An 11,137-nucleotide genomic window follows, 5' to 3' on the forward strand; every position below is an offset into this window, starting at 1 on the left:
GAGAGAGAGAGAGAGAGAGAGAGAGAGAACCCCAGATATATGAAGTTTTTGGTTTTTGAGTTGGACAGCACTGTTCACAGCTCCATGTGTGTATAGCCAGTTCATTATTAAAAGTCATTTCTTAGAGCACGGTTTATAATTTGCCACAAGATGATAACAAGGAGGCCTGGATAAATTAATTGGAAGGGTTCTCCTGAGGTAGTACTGGTAATCTGTTAAGGCATTTGTTTTAAGAGAAACTCTCAGTAGAATTTATCAGTAAATTGCTTCATATATCTTCAGCATTAAATTATTCCCCCATTAAGAAAATTATAATTCTTTTCTTCCCAGTAATGAAAGAAAAAATGAAACTATCTTCAAACTATTCCAACTTGGCTGCCAGCCCTTATGTCAGTAATTTCTGGAATGCCCCCTCAGAAGCTCTAATGAATACAGCTCAGGAAAAGGTGATTAAGAAAAGAGTGAGGAAAAGCAGAGATTAGAATTTCAAATAAATGCCATCATCAACTGAAGAAAACTCAAGTAAGGGCCAAAGAAGGAAAGGACCGCTCCCTGGAAGAAGATGATGGGGAGAGGCAGAGGAAGTCTGGTCTCTTATTGGCACTTTCTCAGCGTCAGTACCTTGGAGACTTAGTGTGTTCCCTTGATGGTAAACAAGGAGTAGGCAGTGATGACGGAACTTCTGCCCGGTTGTCACTGTTGGGCACATGTGAGTCAAACGGACAGGTGGGAGATCTGCCCTCCCCACTCAAGTGGCGAGGAGATCCTAGTGAGACCTCAGCTTTGTGGCCTAGCCACGAGACTTCTCTTACAGTGAGTCTTGTGTTTTCTTTCTCTGTGAATTGAGAATACCCTGAGTCATGTATTTACCTAGACTTAAGCTGCAAATCCAGCCAGCTGTTGTCTGGTAGTCAATAACAGTGGAAGGACCCTGCCTCAATGTATTGGGACTAAAACCGACTCATGCTTCTCCCTCGTGCTTGGGGAATTAAGTCAATGAGCATAGTGCTTTGTTTATGTGTGACTAGGCTTGAATAGAGCAGTGGCCATCACATACTATGTCTTGAGCATCTCTTTGCAGCCTTCAGTCACTGGGCCTCTAGTAATCCTTGGTGCTGTCTCAGCTGTGAAGGTTAAGAAAGAGTACAGTGGGCTGACTACGAGAGATCTTTTTAGTAGGGCAGAACTGGTTTAAATCTCAAAATGGATCAAAGTCCTGCAACTTTGTAACAACTAGAAGAAATCATGGGGACACTTCAAATACAGACACAGGCTAAGGAAGCTTATTGGCTCATCAAAAAATAGACAGACATGGAAGTAGAAGTCAGACTAGACGGGAAGAGAAAGGAGATCAGGAGTGGAAAGAGCAAGAGAAGGTAGCTGGAGAGAGGTAAATACAACCAAAACATATTATGTTCATGTATAGAAATGCTGAAATGAAACCCATTGTTGTATATTACTGTATGCTAATTGCACATTAAAATGAAGACTTGAGATTTGATAAGTATCAAGTGTGTGTCCCGGCACCCCGTTCTACCTGTGCTGTAGTATAACTGCCTACTGTCAACTGTGATCTCGTGGAAATGTGAGCCTTGACTTTGATGGACATAGAAGAGCAGATTGTATGTGCTTGTTCACGCTCACAGGCATCTCTTACTGACCATTCTGATGGCTGTAATGATCTGTCTTTCCTAAAGACCGGGGCAGCCATGCTTTCTCAGCCAAGAATATTATCAAACTTCCAGCCAGATTTCTGCACCTGACTGTTTTATGCACTGCTGACATGTCTTGGGAGCATAAGTCAGAATACAGATACGTTTTAAACCTTAAAAACAGAGACAAACACAAGCTTTAAGAGAACGAGAACACACATACGATCACTGCTAGGTCAGGTTTCCTTCTTCTGGTTCTGAGTGACTAGAGGTGACATCAGGAGGCTGAGATACAAAGCAGTCTAAGGTGGTCTTTACAGGTCTGCGTCCCACCCTACCACCTTCCTCCCTGTGAGTGTAGGAGCCTCCACTTCAGCCTATTTGTTTGTTTTTCACAGATCATGCAACAGATGAGTGACCATCGTTATGACAAGCTCACTGTACCCGACGACATGGCCGCCAACTGTATATATCTAAATATCCCCAGCAAAGGGCATGTCCTGCTGCACCGAACCCCAGAGGAGTATCCAGAAAGTGCAAAGGTAAAAATACCGTCTGTCCTGCAGCGAGCCTCTCTGGGGACCCTCTCATGATGGAAGGGCAAAAAGGGACATCCTTCTGCTGTACAAATCAGAGCACTGACAGCGGGAAGGACCGCTGATCATCGCAAGGGAACCGTGTATCGACTTTTTCTCTCTCGTGCAGTTGGTCAGTCATGCACACACAGTGACGGGTGGTGCTGCCTGCTAGTTGGGGTTTCTCACCCAAGAACTCCAAGGGCTGTGGGGGTAGCTAAGTGTCAGCACTGAGCACAAGCAGGGCTCAGTGACACACATCTGTCATCCTCTCTCTCGCTTGAGAGGCAGAGGACTAGAAATTTAAAGCTGACCTCAGCTGTACAGTGAATTCAAGGTCAACCTGGGCTATACAAGACTGTCTCCAAAAACTAAAAATGAAAAAAGAAGAACTCCTCACAGCTCTTAGTGGGTATCCTTTATGAGCTACCGCAGGTGCAACTGACAGAGAGAGAGAGAGAGAGAGATAGAGAGAGAGAGAGAGAGAGAGAGAGAGAGAGAGAGAGAGAGAGAGAGAGAGAACATGCCAGTCCGTGTGAAAACCTGAGGACGATATCTTTCTCTACATGGGCTCTTAGCCCAGAGCTCCGGTCCCTCTGCCCACAAAGTAGTCACTTTCCTCCTCAAATCCTTTCCCCACCTTCGCTGTGCTTTTTACGCAGGCAGTGCTACATTAGACGAGGTTTGTTCTCTAACCGTGGCTGTTCTGTTAGTCTAGGGAAAGGGAGGTGGGTGAGTGCAGAGGTAATTTTGTTCACTCACCATTGTAGAGGTATGGACCTGAGGGAAATGTAGGACTCCCAATCCTAGACAAAAGACCACAGTAGCTCCTAGATGAGCAGTGAGTGCATCGTACCCTCTTCTGTGCCAGGGTTATTAACGATGCAGGCTCCTGGGCCCCAGCCTAGATTCTACAATATGAACAGGCTGCAAGTCCACAGACCCCACTTTGAGGACTTCATGCCACTACAGCCTCATTGATCACCTAGCAACGGAATATCATTAACTGCCTCTCAGTTCAGCCCTGTGTCCATCAAGAGGAGAATAACATCAGTAACGCCCTTGTTCGCCAAGGGTCTTTCTGGGCAGACACTGAGCCAAGCATTTCCTAGACATTGTCTCTGGTCCCTGTCGCAGCCCTAGAGGAGTAGCCCAGCCTTCCAGAGAAGTGAATGAGCTCAGAAGGAACATCACTTCACTGAAATGGCTGTAGTAACTTGATTGGCCTAGATTCGGAACCCAGCTCACTCCTGCACCCCAACCAGTGTGCTGAGTTTTAAGGAACGTAGTGTTTCTGAAGGCTGAAAGAATCAGGCCAGGTTGTTTTTAAGCAGCATTTTCAAGTAATTTTGTTTTTTAAAGTGTGTTTTTGATCAGGGGGTGGGGGGGGAATCTGTGGACAGTTAATTGGATGTTTTGACACATACTTTCCATTACAGTTGAAAGATGCTATAAAATTCACACCTATAATTTAAACACAGTGTGACTGGCAGCACGCACTTAACTTACACTCTGTCTCATTTTTCTAGTAGAGTTGGACAGGAAAGGAACATGAAAGTATAGTTAGGAGTGTGTCAAAGTGAAGGGAGGGGTGGGGATGTTCAGACAAGCACACAGCCATGACTAGCACTGGATTCAGGGACAATGGCAGACAACTCCAGCAGCAGTCACATTGGTGACTATCCTTCATTTGAAAGTTAAAAAAAAGCACAGAACAAGGGGTCAACCACATGTGGCCAGCTCTGGGGTGGGTTTGTGGACGTGTGACTCTTGGGCCTAAATGGCTGAAAAGCGCGAATACAGGAACTGAATTCATTCTCTGTCCCCTAGGGGGATGGAATAGGCCAGGATGTAACGCCCTTTCTCCTCTTTCTTCTTGACTCTCACTGTCTCACAGGTCTATGAGAAACTCAAGGACCATCTATTGATCCCTGTGAGCAACTCGGAGATGGAAAAGGTGGACGGCTTGCTCACCTGCTGCTCCGTTTTTATTAACAAGAAGATAGACTCCTGAGCCGGAGAGTCCCTCCCCTGTGGCCAGCAAGTGGCCGGGGCCAGGCTGATGGCTCTGTACCCATTCCTCCTGTTTCCTTTGACAATCTACTGTGCCACTGTGCTACTAACTCTTGTTTACACACACAAAAAAAAAAAAAAAAGAAGAAGAAGAAGAAAGAAAAAAGAAAAACTAATTCCAATTTTAATCGCCTCATTCTCCACACCCTCCTTTTCCTCACAGTGGTCCCTAACCTGTGCATTTGCTAAATGAATTAAGCAACCTAGGAAATACAGAACTAACGAATCATTGGAATGCGATTGATAGTGTGGAAGCCCCTCATTTCAGTGTTTGTGTTCTTAGTGTGGGAATAACTTAGCTGCAGGCCATTCTGAAGACTCTTACCGACCAGCCAAATAAGCAAGGGACTTTCTTTCTCTGTATCATGAATCGAGCTTAGTTCCTATAAAATTCCCTAGAACATGGATTTTTTTCCCATTCCCCTCTCTTCTCGCCTCTAAAAACCCTTCTTCTGGGTCTTTCTGTGGTCTTCCCCACTTCTTTCGTAATCGCCTTGACCTTGGATTTACCCAAGCTCTTGCGACATGGATGCCATCCCGAAGGTCCACCCTATGTGCACTCCTCTCTGACTTACAGCCACTTCTCCACCACCAGCAGCAAATCAGAGTGGCTGGTTGGGGAACAGGAACCTCACAGAGGCACACCCTGACAGGCTTTCCCATTGCCACACCTAGGAAGGTAAATCCAGCCTCAGGTGGTTGATGCAGGATGTTAGATGCAGGCGCCTAGAAACACCCCATGGGTACATCATAGAGAGACTGAGTCACATGCCGTGAGCTCGCCTCATGACTGGTCCTGTAGCGTGGAGGAAGTCTTTCTCCACTCCACCACCTCTCCCTTTCTCTCAGCTTCCTTCTGACTCACCTTGTATCTACCCCCTTAGAATCATCAAGATCTTGAACCAGTCATTTCCTTCAAAAGAAGCAGAGCATGTCCAATGACTGTTGATGGTCCGGTGAGAGCCAGGGGGAGCTGCCTCCACCCAAGGCCTGGGAGCGCAGTCAGGAAATGGTTCCTAAGGTCAACCTCAAACAATGTCTGAGTCTCCTGTGAAATATCCATGATTGTTTACTGTGGAATTCAAGTGAAACTTCAAATTACACACCGCTCAGCTGGCACGGGTCGCCCACAGAGAGCGATACCACAGCAAAGGAAGAGAGCATTCCTCTTTTAAAAAAGCTGAAACAGGCCAGGGACACAGTGCTTTACAAGGCACGGTGACCCAGCCAGGCATGTCATCAAACCTCTGGTCACTTCTACCTTTGCTGTATAGTCTGCAGTTTATCATTCAAGATTTAAAGTTGAGGAGACAAAAACTAAGTCAGCTCTATCTCTCCTTTGTGATCAGTGTTTCTTATAATGAGGGCAGGAGAGGCTGGTCTCCATTGCATTCCCCTCAGTAGATAGAAGTGAGAAGACCGGGGCTTCCTTCACCACTCTTCTCTTACTTGGAGATCTCTCTGACGAAATCTCCATCCCCTCCTTGCTTCTCTAACTTTAGACTCATAGCACATGCAAATACCTAACTCTGCGCACCCTGGGAATGAACCATATCCTGGTCGCTGTCATATTTCACAACATACCATGAGTGAATAATTATGTTTTTTTCCAGGGCAAATGAATGTGGGCCAGTTGCCTAAATTAATAAAGAAAACTTGTTCTCAGCAATTATGACTGCCGTTGGGGGGTTAAATTTGACCCTATACTAGTAAAAACAGTTTCTCCTTGCGAGAGGTGACCATCTCAAAATCCACCACAGGAAAAACAGCCCACTGTACATGTACCAGCATGCAACTGTCACTGAAGTCCCTTTTCTCATCCTGGTTACAGAACTGTCCTCTGTTACGTTCAGTCAGTTATGAGTGAGTAGATTTTTCATGGCAACAGTCTTTTCTACCAAAGGTGGTTTTCCAGTTCCTCTTTCCTTTGTGTTCCTCTTTCCTTCTTTGTCCTGAGAAATTGACTAGAGTCACTGCCTCTTCCCCATCTTGTTCTGCTCTTCAGGCCCCCTGTGTGATAGAGATGTGAACACTCAAAATACACGCAGCATTGCCCCTTCGATGTTCTCATCACATAACGTTACCTCTGAAAGAGAAAGATGTCATTGCCCCAGTTCCCCTCTCGTCCATTGTGTCTCACAAAGATGGGAAGTCTAACAAAAATGCTTCTTGACATTATAACAATGGGAGGAGTTACATTTAACTAAGTATGTAGCTTGGGTAAGAATGATCAGGTCAGTATGAGTTGGTTTAGTGAAGAGATGAGCTAGAAGGATTGCATCTTTAGCATTGTGTCTTTAACTGGTGGGTTGCTGTACAAATCGGTGGCAGATCTCTCTCCATAGTGTGTTCATTATGCTAGAATGCTACTAGGAATCGAACACTAAGGCCATCATCTCTATATCTCTAAGAAGGGAAGTTAGGCCAGGCTGTAGTCTCACAGTGTGGCCTGTGTAGGGTTGCATGCTACTCTCTAGGACGCTACAGAATTCAGACATAGTTTCTGTGCAGTGTTAGGTTTGTGCTTTTTTTTTTTTTTTTATCTTCTTGCCTGCCATCTTCCAGCCAATGTATGGTTATCCAGTCTGTGTGCCAAAGCCAGCCATATCTCCCACGACCCATTAGTCCAGAGGAGTTCTGCACCGATGCTAGTTGCCAGCTGCCCACTCCTAATGTACACCAGTCAAGACAGAATAAAATGTGAGTTGTACCATGCCCAGTGATGTCTGTCTCGTTTCTTCTTTTACCACGGTGCCCAGTTGGCACGTTATGGCATTCCATTCCGGCTGAGCTGAATGCTTTTTCTTCCTTTGTTCCTGATGGGAAGTAGTAAGGGAGACGATGAAGTAGTAAGGGAGACGAGGGAGGAGGGGAGAGGGCAGAGGAGTGTGCGTACAGGATATACTTACAGGAAAGCCTCTGTGAAACCCATCTCTATGTACAGTGAGTAAACAGCAGTAAAATTGCTTTGAAATGAGGGTGGTTTTTTTTTATTTGTTTTACAGTAAGAACTTTAAAGGAAATCTGAAGGTTATTCTTTATGAGGTTTTTGTATCCCAGTAGCTTTTTGTAATCTGAAAGAGCCGTGTTTTATTGAAAAGACAATAACTCTTCACTGTGAAAATAAAACCCAAGCAATACAAAAATACTATCTAAAGCATAAAGATGGGGGCATCAGGATAGCTCAGCAGCTAAAGGTTCTTACCACAGAAGCCTCACATCCAGAATTCAATCCCCAGGATCCCACAAGCTGCCCTGTGATGGTCACACCTGCAAGGTGTCATGCGCACACCTATTCATGTACCTCATACACACACAATGCTAATAATAAAATGTATTTCAATTTTTACTTCAAGAAAAGCCACGCAAAGTCTCATCACCCATAGATAACTACTCTTAACATTTCAGAAGATACCACACATTTATGAATAGATATTGAATAATTTGACATCGTTATAATATTCTAGAGTCTACTTTCTTTGTTCAAAAATGAATTAGAGGCATCTTTCCACCTCAGTAAAGACAGATGTAAATCGTCAGCTGTAACAACCCCTGGTCTTCCACAGTACACCTACAGAATGGCCCTTTCTAAATCCCACGATGACATCACCCACATGTGTTATGTTCATGTTGCCGTTAGGGCTCCTCAGACTGTCAAAATGCGCCACTTAGAGGCTTCCACTCAGCCCCACCGTTAGTTGAGTCCTGTCATAATAACAGGATGCTACACCACAGTGCTCCCCAGATGCGCAGAGCAGTCCTCCAGCTCCTTGGTGAGGTTGAAGGGTCAAGCAAGTGGATCTACCCATACCGTCTCAGTTGATGCAGTTAACGAATTCTCTACTATAGGTTGCCATGACATTGCCAATAGAGCTAATCACTGCTCAATGCCAAGGGACACTCCGCAAACCTGCTCTTGACCCAACAGGAAATGAAACCTTCCCCTGGGTGCCAGGGTCTGGAGCTCCTCGCCCAGGGAAAGGGGTCCTCTCTACGGGAACTCTGCATGGCAAAGTTCCTTGACTGATCTTGCCTGACACTTTCCAAGTGAACAGATACCCTCTCATGACAAGCTACGTCGTCTAGCAACGGGACTGAACACTGGCTAAGAGTAGCTTTAGACAGGAGAGCACATATTTAACAGGCATCCAACCTTGCCAGGCCCTGAGCCATAGCCCCTGACCGTCTTCTGAGAACTGGGCTGCTTGGGAGGGGCAGGGAAGTAAGATCTCAAGTGCGCAAATATTTGGACTGAACAGTGAGCAACACAGAACCGTTAAAGAACAAGAGGTTGGTGTCAGTGACTGGACTGGGTGTTTCCAGGTCTCGTTCAGAAAATGATGATGTGCACACAAGTAGCAAAACAGCGGAGGGTCTTATCCAGAAACAAAACAAAGTCCAGGCCAGATTCATTGCCAGAGAACAGGGGGACATCTGAGCTGGAGTGGCAAAGGGCACTGCGTCACTGTCTGGGACTGCCCAAGAGGAAGAGGCCTTGGTGGCTAAGGAGCAAGGTGTGACGACTTCAAGTTTGGACTGACAGGTTTGGGTTACATAAGGATTTGTTCACTGTGCATGTCTTTTCCATGATGCATCTGACTTTGATCCTATGCACTATTAATTGTGTATAGGTATAAAATGGTCAGTGGTGCTTTTCCTCAAAAATTCACTCAGAGGAAACAGTCTTCCTTACTGAGTATACACCCAATACCAGTCCAGTCTGGATGTGCCCATTTCTCAATTTCAGAATACATTGCAGGACAAGCACAGAAGAAAAGTTGCCAAGAGGGTGCTCAGGGGATCAAGCTATTGCATGGCTTACAGTAAGGTTTACACACTGTTCGCGGTTCTGTGCAAGTCGGGGTCCCAGGTTTCTAGGTGATTTGTAAAGGAGTGGGTGTGTGTAACATACGCTGAGTGGGGTCCTGGAACGATAAGCTATTGCTACGCTTGCTTTCCTTGCCTGTGTACTTCCTAGGCTGAGGAGACCCAGAAGAATCTAAAGGGAGCCAGGGTCTACTCTGGCTTCAGCCAGTTGGCATGGAAGTCGCCCAGGCTGTATGAGCATCTTGAACAGAAGCACAGCTGGAACATAGGATGTGCACCCCAAACCCAGGTGTCCCTTGCACATGTTACTGTTACAATGCTCTTGGGAGATGAGAGTCACAGCCCCTGCCTTCCTGGAGATGGCATGCAGCAAAAGACAAGGGAGACAGACACTAGAGCCACAAGAATGATGGCATTGTGGAAGGGTGCTCAGGGGACTGGAGAAACGGCTCAGCTGTTAAGAGCATTGGTTATTCTTCCACAGGACCGGGGCTCAATTCCCAGCATCCACCTGGTGGCTCAGTGTCCTTTAACCCCAGTCCCAGGGGATCTTATGCCCTCTTTTGGCCTCTGCAAGCACTGTGTGCACATGGTGCACAGAAATACACAAGGTTCACGCCTTATACACAAGCAAAACACCCATACACACGCAACACAGAGATACGCTAAAAGAAGGGGTCTGCAGAATAGACACTGAGTGGGGTCACGTGAGTGGATCTGTTTGGCTGACATTGGTAAGCAGGAGAGCACAGCAAGACCGTGCAGGCTGGAATGTCAAGAGCCCTGCATGCTGGGGTCACGTTCTCAGACAGCATTTGTCAGTCTGTGAGGGTTCCCAAGGACATTTGATTTGAGCCATACCGTGGTAGTGAGGCTTGACCTGGCATCATTGTAAGGGGCGGCTGGAAACTGAGAAAGACTGGTGTTTTTCTCCGTTTGATTTCCCCAAGTTCCGTTTATTCTACTCACCATCTGAGTGGAGCCTGACATCCAGGCAATCAACTCTTCCTCTATTTTCTCCCCCCTTCCAAAAAATAAAAATAAAAATAAAAATAAAAAAGATTACTAACATCTGCTTCTCAACGCCAAAGGGACATTTTCAGCACAAATGAGATAAAGGAGCTGGGGGAATCTTTGGAAGGAAGGCATAATGTAAATATCATTAGCATCATCATTATCCTCATTAACTCCTATCACCGTATGCTTGGATTCTTTCAAAACGTCAACTTCTATTTGAAACATCAATCAACCACTCCAGAAATAACTGGGGATTTTTTCATCGTTGATTGCCACCATGGCCTGGAAGCTTCCACCGTGAGTTTACAGGTGTCCTCGGCGTCTGATGGAGCTGCTCCATCCACCTATCCTGTTAGAAAAGTTGGAATGCTCCTATCTTCTTCCCTCCCCAAACACTTATTTCTAATGTAGTGGGAGCTGGGTTACTTTTAGCACATGGTATCTGGGGTTATCGGCTGTTAGAGACCATTGAGCTGCCAAATATGCTACTGCCACTATAAATAAACAGTAGACTCGTGGGACCATGCCAGCGAGACACTCGGGAGAGCGCTGCCTGAGCTGACTTGTGACATGGCCTGCAAGCCATGGCATTGCTAGGTGTTGGGAAGCCCCTCTATTTATATATAAAGCCTTCGGTTGCTTTATTTTGAGTGAGGACAAAGCTTCAGTGTGTTAAAATGGTGCCACGAAGGCAGTTCACTTTTCCCTAGCCTGATTTTTTTTCTTAATTTGAGACAAAGTACATAAATGTAAATGGCCGATTGAAACTTGACATTTTGAAGTACATATAAGATATAAAATAACTGCACAATATAGTTGACATTTTTGTGTGTAGAATGTTTAAGATCATTCATTTATTTCAAGATTTTAAGTATGCAGTGCAGTATTGTTGACTGTGCTCCTATGTCTGCTGTTAGCTATGCTCCTGTGTCTGCTGTTAGCTGTGCTCCTGTGTCTGCTGTTAGCTGTGCTCCTGTGTCTGCTGTTAGCTGT

General features: G+C 45.6%; 1 protein-coding gene across 1 annotated transcript in view; it reads left to right on the forward strand.

The window, feature by feature from the left end:
• Positions 1-7,015, forward strand: part of Ddah1 (dimethylarginine dimethylaminohydrolase 1) — a 131,145-nt gene extending 124,130 nt beyond the window's left edge. The window contains exons 5-6 of the mRNA XM_021195759.2: positions 2,051-2,194; positions 4,125-7,015. Coding sequence (XP_021051418.1) covers positions 2,051-2,194; positions 4,125-4,241 — 261 coding nt within the window. The 3' untranslated portion in view covers positions 4,242-7,015. The remainder of the gene's footprint in view (positions 1-2,050; positions 2,195-4,124) is intronic.
• The last annotated feature ends 4,122 nt before the right edge of the window (positions 7,016-11,137 follow it).

Source organism: Mus pahari, chromosome 4 (genome assembly GCF_900095145.1).
Source record: "Mus pahari chromosome 4, PAHARI_EIJ_v1.1, whole genome shotgun sequence".
NCBI classification, from domain to species: Eukaryota; Metazoa; Chordata; class Mammalia; order Rodentia; family Muridae; genus Mus; species Mus pahari.